Source organism: Saimiri boliviensis, chromosome 1 (genome assembly GCF_048565385.1).
Source record: "Saimiri boliviensis isolate mSaiBol1 chromosome 1, mSaiBol1.pri, whole genome shotgun sequence".
NCBI lineage: Eukaryota > Metazoa > Chordata > Mammalia > Primates > Cebidae > Saimiri > Saimiri boliviensis.
The window spans coordinates 210,752,483-210,777,953 of record NC_133449.1 but is presented as its reverse complement, the minus strand read 5'-3'; the positions used below and the strand labels follow the sequence as shown (position 1 = coordinate 210,777,953).

The 25,471-nt window shown below is 34.3% G+C and overlaps 1 protein-coding gene and 1 non-coding gene across 3 annotated transcripts in view; one reads left to right on the top strand and one right to left on the bottom strand.

The window, feature by feature from the left end:
- The window catches only part of CHD1 (chromodomain helicase DNA binding protein 1), a 78,540-nt gene that overhangs the window by 29,051 nt on the left and 24,018 nt on the right, over window positions 1–25,471 (bottom strand). For both annotated transcript variants that reach the window (XM_039469717.2, XM_039469714.2), the window contains exons 4-22: window positions 24,563–24,682; window positions 23,690–23,754; window positions 21,726–21,872; window positions 21,353–21,624; window positions 20,382–20,607; window positions 19,279–19,379; window positions 18,876–19,054; window positions 17,792–17,919; window positions 16,831–17,047; window positions 15,459–15,548; window positions 13,990–14,180; window positions 13,106–13,294; window positions 9,708–9,870; window positions 8,743–8,895; window positions 5,666–5,737; window positions 3,167–3,316; window positions 2,058–2,206; window positions 1,368–1,464; window positions 1,176–1,271 (exon numbers count right to left, since the gene is read on the bottom strand). In XM_039469717.2, the coding sequence (XP_039325651.2) occupies window positions 1,176–1,271; window positions 1,368–1,464; window positions 2,058–2,206; window positions 3,167–3,316; window positions 5,666–5,737; window positions 8,743–8,895; window positions 9,708–9,870; window positions 13,106–13,294; window positions 13,990–14,180; window positions 15,459–15,548; window positions 16,831–17,047; window positions 17,792–17,919; window positions 18,876–19,054; window positions 19,279–19,379; window positions 20,382–20,607; window positions 21,353–21,624; window positions 21,726–21,872; window positions 23,690–23,754; window positions 24,563–24,682 (2,805 nt within the window). The remainder of the gene's footprint in view (window positions 1–1,175; window positions 1,272–1,367; window positions 1,465–2,057; window positions 2,207–3,166; window positions 3,317–5,665; window positions 5,738–8,742; window positions 8,896–9,707; window positions 9,871–13,105; window positions 13,295–13,989; window positions 14,181–15,458; window positions 15,549–16,830; window positions 17,048–17,791; window positions 17,920–18,875; window positions 19,055–19,278; window positions 19,380–20,381; window positions 20,608–21,352; window positions 21,625–21,725; window positions 21,873–23,689; window positions 23,755–24,562; window positions 24,683–25,471) is intronic.
- On the top strand, window positions 10,352–10,455 carry LOC120365685 (U6 spliceosomal RNA). The gene has a single exon (XR_005580567.1). It is a non-coding gene; the product is annotated as a U6 spliceosomal RNA (small nuclear RNA).

Below are 25,471 nucleotides of genomic sequence, written 5' to 3'. Positions count from 1 at the left end.
GCTACTCAGGAGGCTGAGGCAGGAGAATTGCCTGAGCCCAGGAGGCGGAGGTCGCGGTGAGCCAAGATCGCGCCATTGCACTCCAGCCTGGGTAACGAGCGAAACTCCGTCTCAAAAAAAAAAAAAAAATTACATTAATATATAGCTGGGTGAAGACAAGAAAACTATGCTTATCCTACAAAAAGAATGAGGCTGAATACAGCCTGCATTGATTCCGGTTATTTAAATGACAGCCTTAAAATCAACCGTACACATACCAAATAAATGCTATAAAAATAATCTATATTTACTTAACAGGTTTTCAAATTACCTATTACTCAAATTAAAAGCCAAGAGTATAAACTTTATAGGAAAAAAGAATTAATTAGACCATGCCCAGAGTTACCAGTTCCAGAAACCTTCACCTCTTAACCAGGATTACTGAACAGTCTTCTATCTTATCTCCCTGCTACAGTTCTTGCCTCACTACAGTTAATCATCCACACAGTAGCCAGAGTGATTCGTTAAAATTATAAAAGTTTTTCATTCACTGTGTGGGGTACACTGAAGATGTTCCATAAATATTTGTCAAATGAACATATGAAATGAATTGATCCTTAAAAACCTCAGTTCATAGAAAATAGCTAAACAAATGGCACTTATCTTACTCCATGAGGTCAGTTGACTTACATTGCTTTAGGACTCCCTTCAACTCACTGGCCCTCAACAAACCAGGGATATTAAGTATCAATATATAGTAGCTTATTGCTTGCTTTGACTGATTTACTAGAGTTTTCTTATTTGTGATAAGTTAATATTAATAACTGCTTCAATAAAAAATCAGCTGAAAGCTTTCAGTCATGGAAATCTAAAGAAGAGATCACACTAATTGATTTATTTACCCAAATATTTAAGGACATGCTATTTGCCAAACACTATTCTAGTTGCTAATTAGGAAACAACAGCTCTTTCCACCCTACTAAATGTAACTTCATAAACGGATTTGGTCTCTTTCAAATTACTTTGCTACTGGTTTGTCTGAACAAGGGATAGTAGTTTTTATACAACATAGCAAATTTTAAGACAAAAATTATATTCCTGATTATGCTTAAAGAAAAATTAACAAACCACTAAATGACAATAACTCAATTCCTCTCAATTTATGTAATTATAAGGAAAATTTTGTTTAAATCTACCTTGAACTGGGAAAGCAATTCATCTCCTACGGTCAAAGGACCTGGTTCATTTTCATGAGTTTCAGCCCTCTTCAAGATTTCATCTATATCCATTTCCTAAAATTAGAAAAACAATCTTTAAATATATTTGAATCCTTCCATCGTATCAAATAGATAACACATATTCTGAGGCAGGTTCTTTTTTTTTTTAACCTGGGGCTCTTGTTCTTCTCCTTCAGGTTCCTTAAAAAGTTCCTCAGCACCAAACTTTAAAATGGCTGATAACTCTTCTTTATTGAAAGGAGTAGAACTAAAACAGGAAAAACAAAAATGTTTAACAGTTAAAAATATAACATTTACACATGACTTTTATTAATTACTGACATTTTCATTCAGTTTTATTAAAACAGTTATACGAGGACGTTAGGTAAATCGAGTATTAGTATCTTTTTTTTTTGCTGAGATAGTGTGTCACTCTCACCCAGGCTGAAGTGCAGTGGCACAATCTTAGCTCACTGCAACCTCCACCTCCTGGGCTCACCTGATCATCCCACCTCAGCCTCCTGAGTAGCTGGGAGTATAGGCATGTGTCACCATGCCCAGCTAAGTTTTTTACTTTTTGTAGAGGTGGGGTTTCACCATGTTGTTTAGGCCAGTATATTTATTTTTAAGTAAGAAACTTGAAGCATAGAAGTTAAAGAGATTAACTCTATAATTACAAATCTATAGTAATGAAACCAGGTATTCCTAGTTTTCTAACTAGAAATTAGTCCAAAGTCTTCCAAAATATAAAAAGTACAACACTGAATACATTTCTTCAGTGATCTACTTATAGTGATATAACATGTCGGGAAAATGAATATACTGGCTCTAAAATGACACTTTTTATAATAAAGTAACCACCTTGATGGGGCAGAACCTGTGTGTAGTACTGTCTTCCCAGTTGTGTCCATTCTTTGAATTACAAGATGATCTAACACCATCTTCTTTTTGGCCCTTTCAAGAATATCTTCTTCAACTGATCCCTTTGTAACTAGACGGTAAATATTCACCTGTAAAAATACACACGAGCAAACAAATTGCAGTATTAAGGATTTGTTCTACTAATCTGATGTGCCTAAACATCGGCACATAGATTGAAGCATTCACGTGAAGTACACTGATTGAAGCACACATGAAGTTTTTACTGGTTAAAAGCAAAATGAAAAATTTAAAAAGATGTTTAAGGCTAGAGTTCCGCAACTTAAGAGACTATTTTGAAACTGTACCTTTCCTTCCTTCTTAACATTTTGGTAAGGAGATTCCATTTGATTATTTTTGTCGTTCTAAAGGAGTGCCAGTAATTTTTAAGTTATGATTTAGCTGTGGAAAATTGGAGGTGGGGGGAGCATGTAAACTTCTGACAACCTTATACTCATTGCCTCAATTCTAATGTTTCATCACTCTATATAAAGCAAAATTCTATGAACGACTCACCAAGTTAAAAAGAAGCCCGCCATAAAACAAACTCTCCAAAACTGAAAAGAAGCGGTGTAGTAAAATTTCCCTATTTCTCTAGGTAAAGGTTCGGCACCACCATTTAAAGGTATTTTGTTACAATTATAAAATGAGACTGGATTTATATGTGGTGAATCTTGCAAGCACATGGACAAAATATAGATTAATAAAAAGGTTGTATATGCTACTCAAACTCTCTTTCAAGTTAAAATAAGCAAATACTTTCTAAAGTTTTTGTTCTGAAATGAAAAACTGCATTTTATAGTTATGACTAGAATATAAGATCAAAACAGAATATATGATACTATTTACACATAGTTATCTCAACTCTCTCCAGGTGATTTTGGTAAACCAAGTTCCTCAGTATCCTATCTGTTAAACATCAATATGATTGTTCCAGTGATCTTATCCTCTAGAGGATAAACTGAAGTCACTTTCACCACCACCCCCTGCCCCCCCCAAGAAAAAAAAAAGAAAGAAAACAGCAACGTAATATAAATTAAAATTAGAAATACCTGTTTCTTTTGCCCAATTCGATGGGCTCTAGCCTGTGCCTGAAGATCATTTTGTGGATTCCAATCAGAATCAAATATAACAACAGTGTCAGCAGAGGCTAAATTAATCCCTAGACCTCCAGCTCTTGTGGACAGCAAAAAGCAGAAATCCTGTAAGAAATTGAATAATCAAAATAAAAAATTTTCAGTTGATTTTCTGAACTTAAACAGTACATTACTAATTAAACAGAAAGGCACTTTTTAAAACTAATATATAAATCTCTAGCAAGACCAACAAAAACACTCCAAAATCAAATACATATGTTAATAACACCAAATTCAATACAGTTTACTTCTGGTGAAAAAGAAAGAAAATGGAATAAGAATAAAATGATACTTCAAACTCTAACTATAAATTTTATTTCCTCAAAAAATAAAAGGCACATACCCAAAAAAAGAACTCTATGGAAAACAGTGTAGAAATTCCTTAAAGAACTAAAAGTAGAACTACCATTTGATCCAGCAATCCCACTACTGGACATCTACCCAGAAGGAAAAAAGTCATTACAGGAGAAAGATACTTGCACAAACATGACTACAAAAATACAATTCACAATTGCAACAATGTGAGACCAGCCCAAATACTCATCAATCAACCAGCAGATAAAGGAACTGTGGTATACATATACAGCAGAATACTATTCAGCCCAAAGAAATATTGGCATTCACAGCAACCTGATGGAGACTATATTCCTTTTTTTTTTTTTTTTTTTTTTTTTTTTTTTGATAAAGAGACTCTCTTTTTATCTTGGCTCACTGCAACCTCTGCCTCCCAGGTTCAAGCAATTCTCCTGCCTTAGCCTCCCGAGTAGCTGGGATTACAGGAATGCATTATCATGCCCAGCTAACTTTTTGTATTTTTAGTAGAGATGAGGTTTCACCATGTTGGCCAGGCTGGTGTCAAACTCCTGACCTCAAGTGATCAGCCCACCTGAGCCTCCCAAAGTGATGATTACAGGCGTGAGCCACCATGCCCAGCCTGGAGACTTACTCTGAGTGAAATAACTCAGGAATGGAAAACCAAACATTGCATGTTCTCATTCATAAGTGGGAACTAAGCTTTGAGGATGGAAAGTCTTAAGAATGACACAAAGGACTTTGGGGACTCAGAGGGAAAGGGTGGGAAGGGGGTGAGTGATAAAACACTACAAATTTGGTTCAGTGTATACTGCCAAATTCTTACAAACCACCACTATAGAACTTGCTTGTTTAACCAAATAATACCTGTTTCCCAAAAACCTAGGGAAATTAAAATAAAAAAATTTAAAAGCAAAGTGGGATATGTTGTTTTTTTGTTTTGTTTTGTTTTGTTTTGTTTGAGACAGAGTCTCGCTCTATTGCCTGAGCTAGAGTCTATCAGCATGATCATAACTTGCTGCAGTCTCAAACTCCTGGGCTAAGCTTATGATTCTCTCACCTCAGCCTCCCAAGTAACTGGGACTACAAGCAAGTGCCACCATGCCCAGCTTATTTTTTTTTTTACATTTTTTTTTTTTTTTTTTTTGTAGACAGCAGTCTCACTGCTTCCCAGGGTGGCCTCAAACTCCTGGCCTGAAGTGATTCTCTTGCATTAGATGAGCTACTGTGCCCAATCTAATTTATTTTGAACCACATTAAAATAACTGTTCCATGCTGAAACAGTATTGATAATAAAGAGTACAATTCTTGGCTGGATGTGGTGGCTCATGCCTGTAATCCTAGCACTTTGAGAAGCCAAGGCAGGAGGATCACCTGAGCTCAGGAGTTCAAGACCAGCCTAGCAACAAGGCAAAATCCCTTTTCTACTAAAAATACAAAAACTAGCCAGCCACAGTGGTGTGCACCTGTAATCCTAGCTACTTGGGAGGCTGAGACAGAATAACAACTTGAACTTGGGAGGCGGAAGTTGCAGTGAGCTGAGATTGCGCCACTGCACTCTAGCCTGGGCAATACAGCAAGACTCTTATCTTAAAAAAAATAAAATATGGCCAGGCGCAGTGGCTCACGCTTGTAATCCCAGCACTTTGGGAGGCCGAGGCGGGTGGATCACGAGGTCAAGAGATCGAGACCATCCTGGTCAACATGGTGAAGCCCCGTCTGTACTAAAATACAAAAAATTAGCTGGGCATGGTGGTGTGTGCCTGTAATCCCAGCTACTCAGGAGGCTGACGCAGGAGAATTGCCTGAACCCAGGAGGTGGAGGTTGCGGTGAGCCAAGATTGCGCCATTGCACTCCAGCGTGGGTAACAAGAGCGAAACTCCGTCTCAAAAAAATAAAAAATAAATAAAATAAAATAAAATTCTTAGGTTTAACCTATAAGAGTGACTTTAAAACCTCATTTGCTGATTGAAGGTGGCTAACCCTACTCTTTTTTATCAAGCTGGACATAAAGATTTAAAAAAAAGTCTGAATAATATAATAATGTAATATACTAATACTAAATCAAAATTACTTGTAATTTAAAAAGCACTAATACATACCTCTGATCCCTCAGCATTAAAATGATCTAGGGCTTGTTTCCTCAGTTCTCCTTTTATTGATCCATCTAATCTCTACAATAAAACACATTAAAATACTGCATATAACAGAATAAAAATGTTACAAAGCAATTAAAATCAATTATAAAATTAAGTAGAAATGTAAAGCATGTCCTTTACTAAAACTATAATAGAACTATAATAGAAAGTAAAATAATGCTCAGGCATTCTGTCTTTAGTCTGTGCTCCAAATCACTAAGACTGCAACCTCAAGAGTAAATACAGCATAGGCTGTCATATTGTTCTGCCTGAGTCCCATTCTAAGAGATATGTGATTAAGTACATAGCTGTTTATAAACACCTGAAACAAGTTTCATACCCTAACATGATATAGTGTATTATACTCTCATGTTTTATCATTTTACTTTCAAATGTTGGTACGACTGATTAAACTGATTCACAGATCCATTTACAATTCAGTGCTTTTTTTTCTTTTTTTTTTTTTGAGACTGTTTCCCTCTTGTAGCCCAGGCTGGAGGGCAGTGGCACGATCTTGGTTCATCTCAACCTCCGCCTCCTAGGTTCAAGTGATTCTCCTGCCTCAGCCTCCCCGAGTAGCTGAGATTACAGACGTCCACCACCACACCTGGCTAATTTCTGTATTTTTAGTAGAGACGGGGTTTCACACGTTGGTTAGGCTTGTCTTAAACTCCTGACCTCGGGTGACCCGCCCACCTGGGCCTCCTAAAGTGCTGGGATTGCAGGCATAAGCCACTCAGCCTACAATTCAGTTTTAAAAACACTGATTAAGTCCAATATGGTTACTAGAACAGCATTAGCGTCAACTGAGAACGTAGATAGGCAAATTACTGAGCTCTATCCAAGACCTACTGAAGAGGTTTAGCAAAGGCCATCCAGTTAATTCTGATGCACACTAAACTTTGAAAATTATTGGTATGAAGCATCATGGGCTCTAGTCAACCGCCTGCATTTGAGTATCTTATTCACTGGGCATCTTGAGCAAGTGATCTGACTTTCCTCTACAAACTTCTTCTCCATGTCAGTTACACTTTAAGTAAAATAGATATAAAAGTAGTCCCTCCTTCATAGACTATCAAGAACTTGGTGACAGAGCATAGGAAAACACGTATCACAGTGCCTACACATACTGAATGCTTATTAAACATTAGCTACTATTTCGCTTTATAATGGCAATGATTTTATAATTATTAACCTGTTATAGACTAGAAATAACTTGCCTACTAGGATCCATGCATTTAACTCATGAATTAAACTAGTATTTTGGGAAGCCATATGCCTACCTTTGCTTTGTTACTATATGAACTTTGACTCTGAAAAGAAAAATATGATAAACATTTTAAATTATGTATTCTAAGTGGTTTTGGTTTAAGTGAAATGCTCTAAATTATCACCTATACAAAGTAGAAAAAGAGATGTCTATTAAAAATAGTGTTTTTTCTTTTCCACTAAAATACAAATTAGTACACATTTTAAGAATAGTGGCATCTCATCACTGTGGCATGACCTAAACCAAATTAAAATTAAAAATGATTCCCTCCAGGAAGTGACCTGGGAATAAGAAGGGATTAGCGGCAGGGAAGTGGTACTTATGAACACTCAAAATTAGCCAAACTAATTTTTTGTTTGATCATGTGCACAATAATTTGTTTAAAAACAAATCAACACAGGGGCTGGGTGCAGTGGCTCACGTCTGTAATCCCAGCACTTTAGAAGGCCAAGGTAAGCGGATCACCTGAGGTTGGGAGTTCAAGACCAGCTTGACAACATGGAGCAACTCCATCTCTACTAAAAACACAAAATAAGTCAGGTGTGGTGGTGCATGCCTGTAATCCCAGCTACTCAGGAGACTGAGGGAGGAGAATTGCTTGAACCCGGAAGGCGGAGGTCACCTTAATGGATTGTGCCATTAAACTCCAGTCTGGGCAATAAGAGTGAAACTCCATCTCAAAAACAAAAAACAAAACAACACAGGGCAGGAGAGGAAGGCAAATTGGAAGGACAGGAGGAATAGCTAAAGCGTACAGGTTTCTTTCTGATGAAAATGTTCTAAAACCACCTGTGTGACAATTACATATATCTGTGAACATAGTAAAAACCACGGAATTGTATACTTGAATGGGTAAAATGTATGGTACTGGAATTACTGATCAATAAAGATGTTTTCAAAAACCTCAACTAATCTCTTCTACGTTTTCCCTTAAATTACTGTAATATTTCTCAATAATGTTCACATCACCAAATAACCTGTCTTTCTTCACAACACTTACCAGAATTGTAATGTTACCTTTATTTATGATTACCTGCTTGATGTCTGTCTCCTATGAGATTATAAGCTCTGACAAAGCAAGGATTGTGTATTGAGTCCCATTATTATAATTTTACAGCTATTTTACTATCTGCACTAAATATACACCATTTACTAGCTGTATCTATAAATGTCTTCTATGTTCCTAATACTGTTCATAAAATTGCTTCAAGAATTAAATAATTAGATGTAAAGTACTGAAAATAGAACCTGACTTTAAACAGTCATCAATATTAGCTTTAGTTATATTGAATGAACTTCAACATAAATTTTGAATAGATGAGTGAGAATTTTGGTCTTAGTTTCTTCTCTAACGTTGTCTAGTTTTACTCAGCAAACACTGCGTCAGCTAACTATGAGCACAACAGTCATTAGAATCTTGGCAGCATTCACATTCAGATTAAAGACTAAAGGCTTCCCTGCTTTTAGATCTGTCCAATCAAGAAAACTCTGCCTTAGATCAGTTTTTAAAATCTAAAGCAAGTATAGAAGAAAAAGGCAAAATTAAAAGAAAATAAAAATTAGAGTAAAGGAAGAAAAATTTTATTGCAATACATACAAGTCAAGAAGAAAAAAGGGAATGACAATTTTTTTTTTTTTTAGCAGACGTATCTCTTTAAAGGAAAAGTATATCTTATATAAAAACCTAAACACTTACTAAATGATTTCAAAGGCAATTCTGTGAAATATGCTCAGGAATTAAAATTTAAAACAAGTACAATTAAATGCTTACTTGAAAAGGGAATTGACGATATTTCAAATATTCTGCAAGTATATCTAACATCCGCACCATTTGTGAAAAAATAAGAACTCGATTGCCTCGTTCTCTTAGGCGAATTAATAGCTTGTCAAGAAGAATCAATTTTCCACTACTACGAATTAAGTGCTATAGAAACGATAAATTAGTTATATGTTAAAAGATGTGATAAGTTGTCCATATAACACTTTAGTAGCCTGAATTATTTTAAATTGAGACTTCAAATTTTCACAAATTTCACTTTTCAAAATTTCTAAGACCTTTATTTAGCATTCACTCTATGACTTAAGCTAACATTTTCCTTGCCATATCACACCTAGGTTTTTGTATTGTCGGGGAGGTAAAAAGTACTATTTCACTTTGTTTGCTAGTTACTATACCACAGTGTTTCTCCAAAAATCTTAGCTGAAGAACAATTACACTGGAGGCAGAAGCAACTAAACAACCAAAGGTTTAAAAAGAGTAAGCAAATGATTTCTAACGTATTAATATTAGACGCTGATCCTAGCCCTTCAATGCACTACAGTGGCTGGACTACAGTTGTGCCTTCACACTTCTGATTTATCTTTCAGAAGTACCAGGGAACGGCTAAGATGTGAGGTTCAGATATCCTTTAGACTACCATTTAACAAATCACAAATGCAGCATAATTAGTATTAATGAATTTTTTTTTATAATTATGAACATACTGTAGGATTTTTTGCTGGATAAGTTACTACAGTCCATGGTTTGAGAGCTCTGTTTTTAGAAAATACATCAAAATAATTACATAAATTAGAATTTTAAAATCTTTTCTACAAAGATTAAAAAATAACTGAGACAATTATTTAAGGCAGCACTAAAGAGAACCAATATATTAAAGCATTGAGCCATTTTCTATTGTAAGTGAATAAACATTTCTAGAACTTTATCACAAAGTAACAACATTTAAAAATTCTTACTTGTAAGGCCTCCTGTTTATTATAGAATTCATTATTATCTGGTGGTTTAATGAGGTAGCAATGGTTACAACATTTCTTTAGCTCCATCATAATGTTCAAAAAGCCTGAGGTACTGCCCTTGGAACCTTTGCTGAGGGCTTTGTAATTCCTAGTTAAAATCCATCTTTAAAAAAAAAAATCATAAAAATGATGTTTAGCAGAAAAATTACCAGGATAAATTCTAAAAGCATAAAAAAAAAAAAAAAAAGCAAAACCTAGTACCAAAGTAAAATTGTACTGTTATGAAATTCACAATTGGATATACATTGGACCAAACCTCTTTCGTGATACTCATGAGAACACCACTTGTTTTCTGAACCATTAGCTACACAGAGAAAAGGCTTAATGTAACATAATTATTATACTGTATTAATCCTTTCCCCCTCAAATTCACTAAAAAGATAGCTGCATTATTTATCTTAATCTTCTTACAACTTTCACTGCATTAGACAGCAAATGAAATTGGATCTTTGGCATGGACCTAAAAGAAACCTGAGGATACCTTATTTTAGCCACACTGCCTTCTCCAGATTGCAATTACACAATACATATGCAACTTAAAACATTTTGGTGCTATTTTACTACTCCGACTTATAACATTTCCTGTGCTCGCTTCGGCTGCACTTATACTAAAACTGGAATGATACAGAGATTAGTACTGTCCCTGTACAAGAATGACACACAAATCCATGAACACTCCATATTTTTTTGTATATGTACATCATAAATACTACACACTCGTGAGAAAAAAAGGATGAAATAATGTCCTTCAAATAAAATAACGTCCATGGATGGAGCTAAAAACCATAATTCTAAGTGAATTAACACATAAACAGAAAACCAAATACTGCATGTTCTCACTTTTAAGTGCTGAGCACATATGGATATAAACATCTAACACTGTGGACTACTAAAGGGGAGCTGGAGGAAGGGGAACATGGGTTGAAAACTACCTACTGCTTACCACACTCACTACCTGGATGTAATATACCCATGTAACAAACCTGCATGCGTACTTCCAGTATCTAAAACAAAAGCTGAATTTAAAAAAGAGAAGAAAAATTTCCTCTCACTATGACCTTTTCTACCTTTTATTTTCTTCCTTTTTACAAGGTCAGTTTTCGAAAGGACTTGAAAGTCTCAACTATCTAGTGTGCCTATTCTTTTTTTGCCATTCTTTTTACCACTAGTTGTATAGGCGCTTTCCCAAAACTGGAATGAAAAGCAAAATAAAACACATGGACAATGGTCGATGTCATTAAGAGGTAATCAAGAATAAAGGACTATTTTTCCTTATCCAGAAAAAATTTCTTATTAATTTCTCTAGTGGCAATAATTCTAAGATGATTTACAGAAATTTATGGCAGTATCTTATTATCTCAGTTGCCAAAAAGTACCTTGAAGAGTTTAAGTTCAATATCCATGATATATGACTAGCACTGAGAGAATTACAGGTTAATGTGTCTTCTTCCTGCTTTGACTTTCCTTTCCAAACTTTCTATAAAACGCATTGCTTTTTTTTTCAAAGAACCCCATAACAAAATTAGATAATCACCATTGTGCACTGCAAAATATACTCATCATAATTAAAATCTGAATATTATCAAGCACCTAGATCTATCTACAACCTATAGAAAATACAGGGGATACTTTTAAACTATTCGAGAGGGAAGTACTATGCAAATCTAGATTGTGGAAAAATTATACAGAATTAACTATTTTCCTCATCAAATAAATTTTAACAAAAAAGAAGTAACTATAGATAAGCAACTCAGAGACAAATCAATTGTCTTATATAAACCTATCTCAATCCTGATTCAAGTAAACTTAAAAATTTTTTCAGACAACAGAGAAAAACTCAACACTGATACTGAATATTGGTATCAGGAAATTACTTGATTCTGCTGAGAGAGCAATAATTTCCTAAATTACTGTAAAAATTTTAAAGTGGGTTATTTATTTTAAGATGGGTCTCACTGTCACCCAGGCTGGAGTACAGTGGCATGAGCTCAGTTCACTGCAACCTCCACCTCATGGACTCGAGCAATCCTCCCACCTCAGCCTCCCAAGTAGCTGGGAGAACAGGTACACACCATCACTTCGGGCTAATTTTTTGTATTTTGGGTAGAAACAGGGTTTTACCATGTTGTCTGGGCTGGTCTCAAACTCGTGAGGCTCAAGCAATCTGCCAATCTCAGCCTCCCAAAGTGTTGAGATGACAGGCATGAGCCACAGTGCCTAAGTGGTACTAGTATTTTAAAAAATCAATTATTAGAGACACATAGAAAAATGTTTATGGAAAACTCTCTAATTTGATTCAAAAGGATAGGGACTGGGGGAAATGGGGATGATCAGAAATATAAAACAACTGGCTATGAGCTGAAAGTGAAGCTGGGGCTAGGCACAGTGGCTGACACCTGTAACCCCAGCACTATAGAAAGCGGAGGCCAGTAGACTGCCTGAGGCCAGGCATTCCAGACCACCTTGGCCAACATGGTGAAACCCTGCCTCTACTAAAAATAAAAAAATTAGCAGGGCATTGTGGGGCACACTTGTAAATCCAGCTACTCAAGAGGCTGAAGCACTAAAATCATTTGAAACCAAAGGTGGAGGTTGCAGTGAGCCAAGATCATGCCACCTGGAGTACAGAGGGAGACTCCGTCTCAAAAAACAAACAAAAAAAGAAAGTGAAACTGAGTCATGTGTACAAGAGTTCATTAAATTATCCTATTTTTGTATATGTCTGAAATTTTCCATAGTAAAAATTATGCAATAAGGATATTCTTTCAAATGTATGGCACCTATTTATTTACCATAAAATATAAATGTTTCTGAAATTCCAAATGATTTGTATCAATGTATTTCATTTTATGCATTTAAATGTTTAAATAGATATTAGAACAGATTTTCCTTTCTGATTCTTTGAAAAGGGCTACTGTATAGATCTTAACATACAAATTTACACCAGCTATGATTTGTTAATACTCTTCAAAAAGCAGCAGGGCCTAAAATTTTGTTCTAAGTTTCTTTTTTTGGTCTCTATCTGTTAATTGTCATAATCATATAATACCTTCATATAATGGAAATCCTAACACTGAAACTCTTTATAAAGTAACAGTATGGTATCTAGGAAAGCAATTAATGATGTATTAGAAGATCAATTACTCAGCCTTGTCACAAATCATTTTGGACATGTCATTAAATTTCCCTCTGCCTCCTTATGGCACAGAATAAACTAATTCTAGAATTCGAGAATTGCAACAGCTCTAAGACACTATTGTAGAGAAGAAGGTAGGAGCACCAAGAGGAGGACACAGACATGGAAGGTGTTCAGAACATATGCTCAGTGTACAGCTTACTTGTAATATTGTTTCTGTAAAGCACTCATTTCCATTCTTAAAATCTGCTCAACCTTGGCAGGAAGAGATTTTTCCACATCTTTCTTAACTCGGCGTAACAGAAACGGCTCAAGCTCCTTGTGAAGGCTTGCATAACCATATTCTCTCCCTTTGCCATGTTCTTCTTCAAAATCTTCCCAGGAAGAAAACCTTTAAAATTTAAGAAATTGCAAAATCACCAGAAAAAGTCAAATTGTGTATGAGACTTTCTTTTTAGGGGAGTCATTTGTAAGCAAAATAATACAGATTTTTAGAAAAAAAAAAAAAAAATTAGCTAAACTTAGTTACTTCTAAAAATCTTTCTCCCAAGTAGAAGTATGATGAAATCTAATGTTTTATAAGTTACGATTCTTGAATCAAGTGAATATGAAGTGTTTTGAAGTATGGTAGTAATTATCTATTTCTCAAAAATATTCTTTTCAAGTTCTGGACCAAGTTCTGGATCTACTGAAAGAACAAGTAGTGATCTTAGGGAACATATTTAGCCTTGTCTAGTCTAGTTTTCCTCATTTAGAAAAAGGGATTACCAGCACCTCATTGTTGTTACTCCAACTATTAAATACAAAGAATGGCACTGTGTTAGTTTTCCAAGCAAGGTATATTTTGAACATGCTCAAAATCAACTGTTGTGATTTATTACACATGGCTTACGTTTATTAACAAAATCGAAAAATTCAAATAGTATTACAAAGTAGCTAACCCCATTTTCCTTTTTTAAAAATTATTTGTAATCTGTGATCTAATCTTTTAAGGCAATAAAAACTCTTACTGATCTTATTACCTGGGTTTTTCCCCACTAAACATAACTATACAAAACTATAATTAAAACTGCAAATTTGTCTTACTTTTCTGGCATAATGAAATGTAGCAAAGACCAGAGCTCTTTAAGTGAATTTTGTAGAGGAGTTCCAGTGATAAGGAGACGATGATTGGATTTAAAATCTATTAAAGTTTTATACAGAAGGGAGTCATCATTCTTTAATCGATGTGCTTCATCAACACCTATAAATGCCCAATTCAAACCTCCAAGGAATGCCTTAAAATAATAGAAAAATAATATTTTGAGAAAAACTGAATTCAAATTTAAACTTCCCACTTAATCTGAACTCAATTATTAAAATGAAACAAATGAAAATTTAAAACTGTCTAATTTTCAAAAAAGATTTCAAGATTTATTACAATGCCTAAATAATTCACCACATATTCTTTCTATGACACATTTAACCACTAGAACATAATACCAAGCCAAAGGTTTTTTTTTTTTTTTTTTTTTTGAGACGGAGTTTTGCCCTTGTTACCCAGGCTGGAGTGCAATGGCGCGATCTCGGCTCACCGCAACCTCCGCCTCCTGGGTTCAGGCAATTCTCCTGCCTCCGCCTCCCTAGTAGCTGGGACTACAGGCGTGCGCCACCATGCCCAGCTAATTTTTGTATTCTTAGTAGAGACGGGGTTTCACCATGTTGACCAGGATGGTCTCGATCTCTTGACCTCGTGATCCACCCGCCTCGGCCTCCCAAAGTGCTGGGATTACAGGCGTGAGCCACCACGCCCGGCCCCAAGCCAAAGTTTTTATTAGCTTATACACTGATAATTAACAGAGAAAAGTCAGCAGTGTCATTTACAATTTTCATGACAATTTTTAGCCTAACTCCAATAGAGGCCTCTATTAATATCAACGTGAAAAAAAACTACGACACAAATTCAGAACAGTGTCTTATTCTAAGTGTTGGTACAATTCACTGCACTTTTATGAACTGTAGAACTCTCTTATAAATTCAGGTCTCTGAGTTACAGCAGGCCTGATTCTGCTACTTAAGAGCTGTGTTACCATAGGCAAGTTGAGATATTCCTTTCTTAAGACTGATTTTCTTTTCAATAAAGTAGAGAAAGTGAATATAAAGTAGATGGAGGAATTAAATGAGGTAGTAACTATAAAGCCTTCATTACATCACACAGTGGTAGCTTAATCCTATTAGGTATCTTTCTCTTCTTTAAAGAGCTTACAAATCAATACACACTGTAACAAAATGGTTTCACTAGGTTGAGTTGGCAAGCTTTTTCTATAAAGAGCAAGATAGTAAATATTTAAAGAGTTTGCAGATAAATATGTGGTCTCTGTCACATATTCTTTCTATGACCCTTTAAAAGTAACCTTTCAAAAATGTAAAAACCATTCTTAGTTCAAGAGTCATTAAAAAAATAAGACCACAGGCTATAATTTGCTGACTCATGATTTACACTATTCTCTCATCTTGTCCACAGCATAAAGAACCGATATACAATAGACAGAAACACATGAGAAATAAATACATACCTTATCCTTTAATAAAATTTCATAAGTTGTTAACAGTATATTAAATTTTAACCGTTTGGTCTGAGGATGCATCCATTCATGAGTTCTTATCTATCAAGAAATTTGAAGGACAATTTTAAGACAATCATCAAGCCAATTACATGTTCACTTACACATCTAAAAATTAAAATCCATCCAAATACGTAAATAACTGTAAATACGTTTACGTAATTATTCTTTATATAGTCCATGCTATGCGAATCTTGTGAATAAAATATAAATACCACAGCACTTCTTAAAAAATGAAGCACAATTTTAACCTACAACTTTCACAAAAGAAAAATTCTTATTTAACAAAACATAAAAGATTAATTCATTTAATAATGTAACATTTATGACTGAAATATGATGTCTGGGGTTTGCTTCACAGTAGCTAGGAAAGTAGTGTGCAGAGGTATAGAAAAAACAAAACCAGCGGTAAATTTGTGAAACTGAAGATGAGAACATGAGAGTTCATTACATTCTTCTGTCTGCTCTCATGTACATTTGAAATTCTCCATTAAAAATGTAAGGTTGGCTTGGTGGTTCGTGGCTGTAATCCCAGCACTTTGGGAGGCCAAGGTGGGTAGATAGATCGCTTGAGGTCAGGAGTTTGAGACCAGCCTGGGCAACACAATGAAACCCCTATCTTTACAAAAAATACAAAAACGAGCCAGGTGTAGTGGCAGGTGCTTATAATGCCAGCTACTTGAAAGGCTGAGGCAGGAGAATCACTTGAACTTGGAAGGCAGAGGTTGCAAGAAGCCGAGATCACAATACTAATGTACTCCAGCTTAGATGACAGAGTGCCCCCCAAAAAACAGCAACAACAACAAAAAACCTGTCATACATATTAAGTAACACTGAACCAAAACTGACTTTGTTATAGTCAATTAAACAGGTACTGAGAACTTGTTTGTGGCAAGTTCTATGCCAGAAACAAAGATTTTTATGAAGACCAAAAACAAAACAAAAACCCTCATCCTTGTTAGGCCAGGCACGGTGGCTCAGGCCTGTAATCCCAGCACTCTGGGAGCCCAAGACAGGCAGATCACTTGAGCTTAGGAGTTCAAAACCAGCCTGGGCAACACAGCAAAACCCTGTCTCCACTAAAAAATACAAAAAATTAGCTGGGTGTGGTGACGTGCTCCTGTGGTCCCAGCTACTTAGGAAGCCTGAGCCCGAGAGGCAGAAGTTGCAGTGAGCCAAGAGCCCACCACTGCACTCTAGCCTGGGAGACAGAGTAAAACCCCATCTCAAAAAACAAACAAACAAACAACAACAACAACAAAAAAACACAAAAACACTCAACCTCAAAGACTATGATTTCTACATTTACAAGGAAACCACTTACCATGTTTCTGCTATTAATGTCACCTAAATAAACCACAGCATTCATTTGAGAAGCCCATGTCTGAATTTCCCTTTGCCAGGAAGTGAGAGTGGAGAGCGGTACTACCAACAGAAAAGGTCCATATAATTGATGTTCATGAAACAAATAATTCAGAAATGAGATCGTCTGTATTGTTTTCCCAAGGCCCATTTCATCAGCGAGTATGCAACTATTTCCTCTACAAAGTTAAAAAAAAATTAGCATGTAAAGAAAGATTCAAATATACAAAGAAACCTTTTTACATCATGTGTATATGTTTATATGAAGTTAAATAAAATTAATCTGATAGGTATTATACAGAATATAACACTTTTATTAACTACAAATAATAAATGTAAAGGTATCTGGCTAAAGACTTTATTACTAATACTGTAAGGCAAGTAAAAGGAGATTACCATTTTAGGCCAGAACAGGCTTAAAGATTGATAGTATTATGTTTAATCAATTATAAAGCCAATAATGCAGTTCATCTACTAGTATAGTAGAGTCCAGATATATTAAGTTAAAAAGTGTACAGGAAGAACATAGATTAAAAAAAAAATAGCAAAATTGCAAGCAAGAGTCACAAAAGTAGAATGAGGGCCATAGAAGATAGAAAAAAAATTAGAAGACAAAGTAGATATTAAAATAATCAGGAAAAAGAGAAATACGCCAGGAACAGCATGTGATGAGAATGGATATGCATATTGATTTTTAAATTGAATAAAAATATATTTTAAAAAGGCAACAAACAAGTTAAACTCAAACTCCACAGGATTTTCTTCCCAGTATATAATAATTACTGTTCATATACACTAGAAAATAGCAAAGACTAGCATATCAACTGCCAAAGGGTCCTTTATGTTAATGGAAATATTTTCTGAATCCTGTTGGTAAAATTCTTACTGTGTCAAATTAAATACATGATTCAAAACCTACTTACTTGCACCAAGAATGAGCAAGCCAATTTAAACCATTCAGTTGATAATCTCTTAATTCTAAGCCCTCATGTCCTCCAATATAGGATGGCTGCTTCTTCAGGGCTACAAACCTTGGCCTTTGTTTTAATACCTTCAGTAGAAATAAACATTATTATGTAGAATTATTAAATGTAAAAAATTATACTAAAAGATGAAAACCTCAGCTTTACCGTAATCCTGAGATTTCATCTCAAATCATCAAGCTCAAAGATGCCATTACTCAAAATGTATCTGGAGGGTTCTATCAATTCTGTTTTCTACTACTCTAACAAAAATGAACAGTGAAATATTTTGCCTTCTTTTTAAAACAAAAATTTATAGAGAAAATTAAGTTCCTGCTAAAATATGCATCTCATGTATCTCACAAGCAAAACCTATGTATGTTAAATTGTTCACAACCATTGCTCCAGCCTTAAGCTACAAATAAACCATAAAACTGCTTACCATTCAATTTCTGAATTCCAAGTTATCCCTATGAAGAATGTAACTCTTGTAATAAGGAAAGCAAGTCTAGTAGTACATAGATTCCCAACATTATCACTAGTAACTGGGTAAGCTACAGGGATTCAGAAAGTATTGTGTAATGCAGTTCTGGATACTTTCCTATATCCCTCTCCTCCTCCTCTACCTTCTAAAAAAATATCCACTGTCTTTAAAACTGAGCGTATCTCTAGTTTCCAAGGATTTTTCTCTATTTAGTCTCCCAACTCTTCCCCAAAAGCAATCACCATAACCAACTTATCATTTTTCTGACATAGTGATGCTCAACAAGGATAAAAGACAACACAACATTTAAGAAGACACATTGACCAAAACATCATTTACAATTTTTTTAAAAAAATAAAAGTTTGAAATAAAAAATTCTAAAACTAAAACCAAAACTAAAAACACAGCAATTGTGGGAAGTTCACTTTCCGTAAGACCTATTAACCAAGAAATCTCCCTTAGTCTATCTGACATCAGGATCTGACTCTTGTATTTAGGCTTGTAAATATTTATAAAGCATAAGTATATTTTTAATAATTTAAAATGTCAGACAATACTCACTTTGCAATCTTTAAAAGGAGTGGTTTTTGATTGGTTCCTGCTAAAATACTCATCAATGCACGGTTGAAACTTTTTGGAAATGAGAGCTCCATCTTCCCAGCTGCACTCTGAGTACGGAAGGCCCTGCCATTTGCAATAATAATCAGGATAACCAGCTGCTGACTTTTGATTGGAATGAGCTGTGAGATAAATCAGGCATTTACTTATTTTTTTTCTTTTTTTTTTAACATTTATTCATCAGATACATAATTCTTAGTAAAGGCTACACATGTAAAATTTAGCTATCTAGTTTGTTTTAATAAAAGCAAGCGTGTTTGATGTGTAAGTGGCAAATTTATGACTTTTTTCAGATTATTTCAAGCATAAAAAGATAAAAGTTTAACCAGAATCATTTATTACTAACCAATTATACGTTCCACTATTTGATACTGTTTATGTAGATCATCTGTAAGTTCTTGCTGGCAATTATAATATTCCACATCTTCTGGAGAAGCATTTTTTAACCTGAAAAATTAATCCAGGAACAGATTTAAAAATCTCCCATAAACAACCTATCACTACCCCATCGCCAACACTTTTTGTAGCACAAAATCTCCTATTTTGCCGCTTACTATGTGGGCCAAATTTGAGTAATAAAAAAACTGAAATAGGAATAAAGCACCATTAATTTTTAACTAAAAATTGGTAATTTATAATGTATGACAGACACTCTACATGACTGTTACAGAGGATAGGTTTAGATAGGGCTACCCCTAGGAGTTTTACCTTGAAATGGAATACAATCATCCCTCAGCGCCTGCAGGGGATTGGTTTAGGATCCTCTACAGATACCAGAATCTGTGTATGCTCAAGCTCCTTATATGGAATGGCATGGTACTTGCAATGTAACCCACATACATTCTCCCGTACACATTAAATCATGTCTAGATATTCTTATAATACCTAATAAAATGTAAATGCAGTGTAAATAGTTGTTTCTTATATTATTAAATATAAGAAATTATACTAAAAGATGAAAACCTCAGCTTTACCGTAATCCTGAGATTTCATCTCAAATCATCAAGCTCAGAGATTCCGTTACTCAAAATGTATCTGGAGGGTTCTATCAATACTGTTTTCTACTACTCTAACAAAAATGAACAGCGAAATATTTTGCCTTCTTTTTAAAACAAAAATTTATAGAGAAAATTAAGTTCCTGCCAAAATATGAATCTCACGTACTTCACAAGCAAAACCTATGTTTTTGTAAAAACAAGATATTGTTTTTAATTTGTTATTGATTGTTGTACTGGTGTTTTTCACTGTACTTTTCCTCTGAATACTTTCAATCCATGGTTGGTTGAAACCAAGGATATAGAAGCTGTGGATACAGAGGGCCAACTCTATTATAAAGGGTATAAACAGTTATTTTAGGCTATCCTTTAATTTAATTATGTATTTATTAACATAAAGGCTTAGTAACCTCTGAACTATTAAAAAAAAGTATATGACACACAGCATACTTACCATCTTTTTGTTTCCTGATCTTTTTTCTTATAATTATCCAGTTTTTTCATTCCTCTAACATTCTGCTGCTTGAGGGTTTCTTCTGTCTCCCAAGTGTTGTGGATATGGGACCATCCTTTCCATTTAATTAAATACTGAATCTCCCCTGGTTCTTTGTTTTTTTCAAAGTCTGCATTTGGGTCACCATCAGCTTCAATGGCATAGATGGTTGTAGTAGCACCAGTAGCTGAAAACACAAGCACAAGACCTTCCTTCCATGTAATTCTGTTGTAGGATTGTATTTCAACTCAAAATTTCAAAAATATGAATATCAAAATATATACTTTTAAAAAGTAAATGAAGCATCAAGGGTATAGAAGCTTACAGGAAATTTTATTACACATAAATAAAAGAAACTCAGAATTTCAGAATTATCTAACATAAGACCCTCCTCTTTCAAACTAGAAAAAATAAGACAGAGGTCCACCTGAGATCCCACATAATTATTCTATAATTATCCACAATATATGACATATGGTCAGGTGGTTATTTTCTAGGATACTCAGGCTAAGCAAAGTATGCTTTTATAACAAATAAGTAAAACAACAAAAAAATCTACCCTCTTAGCTTTCAACATTGTTGAAAACTATCTTTTTTTTTTTTTTGAGACGAAGTTTCACTGTCACCCAGGCTGGACATCTCAGCTCGCTGCAACCTCAGCCTCCTGGGTTCAAGCGATTCCCTTGCCTCAGCTTCGCAAGTAGCTGGAACTACAGGCGCGCACTACCACGCCAAGCTAATTTTTGTATTTTCAGTAGAGATGGGGTTTTGCCACATTGGCCAGGTTGGTCTAGAACTCCTGACCTCACATGATCCACCAGCCTCGGCATCCCAACAGTGTTGAGATGACAGGTGTGAGCCACCGCACGTGGCTCTTTACTCTTGTAAATATTATTTAAACAACCAAACAATAAATGTCTTTTTAAAACTACCTCCTTTTCTCCCAATCCGACAATCCATAAACTTTTCTATGGTTTCAAATTCCTCTTCCTCAGGTTGAGGAACATCCTCTCCACAGACTTCCAGTAGGTCATCAGAATCTGTTTTCATTTCTTCATCCTCCTTATAGCTAATATTAACAGTTGCTTGGCGACGAGAACTTCTTTTATCGTTATCATAATCTTCTTCATCATCTTCCTCCTCAGAGGAATCAATCTGTCTCTTTTTCTGTCCAAGAATCTTCTTTCCATTTTTTGACTTAGATCTAGGAAAGGGCAAGGGGAAAAAAAAACAAGATTTAAGAAACTGTATACAAAAAGAATGAATACCTTCCACAACCAATTTTCACTATCAAACAGACCATACCTATTTTGAGGTTTTCTGCTTTTGACTTTGTTTTTCGGCTCATAATCAGATTCCGTTTCATCACAACTGCTTTTATCTCTGTCTTCGGATTCTGAATCTGAACCAGACTGAGATGGAGATCCTGACCCAGACATTTGCCAATCTTCACTGGAGACAAAATTTATAAAGTATTTTTATTTGTACTTATACGACAAATTTTATCCCTAATAAACTACAAAGATGATCAGATCAACTAAACTATATTTCAGTTATTATGAAAAATGCTGTTGCTTTTACTCATAATAAAAATGATGGAACTGTAGAATAAACACATTCTGGAAAATACTCTTCACAGACTTCTCTCACAACTCTAGTTTTGTTAATCACTTAGTCACACGGCAGTGAACGGCAAATAAATAAATGATATTTTAATTTTCATTATAGATTAAAATTTTGTATAATTATTCTACTTGCCCTCTCAAAAAAGAAATATTAATCCATGCCATTTTAATTCTCTAGAGTCTCTAGAGGCTGTGAGTCTGAAAAACACACTTTTACACTGATTTTTTAAATAGTACACATTAAGAAAAACTTATAGTACAGAAAAATGTAAAAGAAAAAATTGAAGCAGTAGTACCTTCTCATTGAGTACCTTACCTTTATTACTGTTTTTAGTCTATTAAGTCTATTTCATCCCAATCAACATGTAGAGAAAAAACACTGGATGAATGTTAATATTCTGCTATTATATGAAGTTCAAATGAAAGACACACATTTAATTCTTACAAATACACTATATCCTATTTCAGTTATGCTTCTGCTTCATTGTTGTGTATCTTTTGCACCGATTATATTTATAATGAAGGCTATATAAACAAGCATATATGGTAAAATCTGCTTATGATAAAAACATAATAAAAACAAATTCTTTTTTGAGATCTTCTTAGGGCTTGCACACTGAAAATAGTCTCCATTTTACATTTTTATAATACAAATTATAATTTTTATATCCAAGGAAGTCTATTGTCCCAAATTACTCATTTTTTTAAACATATTTGCTTGCACCCACACTAAGTTTAGAAGTTCTCAACTCAGTGGAAGAGTTAAAACAGCTGATAAGACACAGTAGTTGAAAATGCAATGATGCTGTATTTAAAAACTAGAAGACAAATCTAAGAAAATTAATCAGAATCCAGCATGCCAATAAAGGGATTTAAAAAATGATATAGTAAGATTCAAGGGAAAAAAAACCTAGATGATCCAATAAATATGTATTAATAGGAGGACCAGAGAGATTTGTAATTTTGAAAAGGAAAAAAATCCAAAGATAAAATGATCGATTTTTCAGAATGAAAGATAAACACACTAAAAAACATGAATCTTAACATTAAAAACCCATGAATCTTTTGGGAAAAATAATTAACAAATCCAACATGCAGAATATCAAAGGCAAATAGAAAAATAAAAGACAAGACAACGGAATAATATTTCCAAACCATTTAAATGAACATGGATTGAGAATCTGAAGTATTCTTAATACTTTCTGGGTCAAGATCTTTAGAAAATTATAGTGAGTTCTAAAATGAGTTCTGCAGTATGAAGTAAATTTCACATGCAGCTGAACAGTAAGGACAGCTATTAACATAATTAAAAGAATCATCCAAAATCAGTCATCCTGTCATCCCTCTTCTCCTGTATTACCCAAGTTATTAAGATTTTCTGATATTACAACTAAGGAGATTTTAAAGTTTAAAAACATATAGGGTTAAGTTATAGGAGATAAAGAAATGGCATAATAACCTCAGGTGGTCACCGAAAGATGTTAGAGATTTATCTTTAATTGTGTAATGATGTAAATTAACTTTATAAAATGCCATGAACCAAGAATTTTGAAAAGTCTCCTTTTGGCAACAATTTTCATAAAGAAATACAAAATCATTAGGATTTTTCTAAGAGGAAGAAGTCAGTTGAACAAAATTACATACTCTTTATGCTTTTTCCTTTTAACCTCACTTGATGAGTCATCAGAATCTTCACTGCTAGAGGAATCCTGTAGAAAAAAAAAATAGTATCATTCACTAATCATCAGAATCTAACCATATAAAATTTTTACTTACTATACTATTTAACATTCACTTTACGAATAACAGTACTTGTGAAGTCTTTTTTAAATGTAGTTTTATTTACATTAACCAACTGAAAATAATTAGTAACATTTTTATTGCAAATTAATATAGCCAGTGAAACTAGGTAAACAGCACAATGATAGAAATAAAACCTTAAAATCTACCCTCTCTGGAGACCATTACTGTTGCCTACTATGGCCACAACAAGGAATCCTAGGTGCCAGCATGCCAAATTTTGAACTAACTTTTTCTTCACCATAACTTGAGTTATAATTTTTCCTAAATGTTTCTGTGCAAACATACGTGTATGCATGCTTGCACAGAAAGAAATGAAATTGTTTATAGAGTGGCCATCTATTCTTTCAAAAATATGTTGAGAACTGTTATTATTTTGTACAAATATAATTTAACAGTATAATATTCTTTTATTCATATATGTACACGGATATACGTGCGTAGGTGCACATCACATTTCCAATGGGGTTCACATTTATTTCTAATTTGTGATGATCAAATGCACACAAATGTCCCACTGATTATTTTGGATTAATCCCTAAAATTTGAATTACTGGATAATGCCAAGTCTGTATTTCAAGATTCTTGATACATACACTTAAAGTATTTCCTATTTATTCTTTCAAAGCAAATATTTTTAATTAATTTCACAAATACTAGTTAAGTGATTCACCAACACATCCACTTTTAAAATAATAGCTCATGATGAAAATGCACCTCTTCTGATCCACTATTAGATGAGGCTTGATGTTGTTGTTGTTGCTGCTGCTGCTGCTGCTGCTTCTTGAGCATTGCAGATCTCTGAACGGCCAGAATACTAGGGCTAGATTTCCAAAACTATAATAGAAATATAAACCAGTGAATGATGAAGTATTAAGAAAACTGAATAAAAAGGTTAATTTATTGAAAAACTACACCACCATTTTTACTGCCTCAAAGTAATGAAGACTATTTTCCTTACTTATATGTAACAAAATTATCATTGCAAGGTAATTAAATAAAATGCTGAGTTTTAGTTATACATTTAAAAAATTGGTGTATTGAGTTCCACAGACAATATTAATCAATATCCTCTTGATGTTAACAGCATTATTTTCAACAACAAAGTGATAATATGCTATATCAGTGCTACTCATAGTGTGGTTACCTATTTTATCAGTGTGAGGTGAAGAGGCTAAGAATATACATCAACGATGTCACTAGGCACATTGTTTTAGTTCAGATATTGAGAGGTGTGGCAGCAAGATTTTCTCTATGAAGGAAGCTGTGTGTCAATTTATATTCTGGCCCTCAAGCATCTTAACTCCTCATGGACTGGTACTCCAAGTAACACCGTATACTATTATCAAGTATGGACTAGTTTTTCTCTCTTGTAGTAGCTTTTTTCAAGCGTAATTAGCCCCTTACCCTATTCTATCATTATATCTGAGGACTCTAAGTTCTATTAAATTATCCTGCTATTAGCAATAAACTATCTCCTTTGAAGATCTTGAAAGCAGAGATCATACACAGTAAAGTTAACAAGTAGACCTCATGAAGTCTTAAATTCTTCTCTATGACACAATGGATGCTTGTTTATGAAACTCAATTTCTGCCCAAGAGGCAGAACAAGTTTAATTTGTGTGT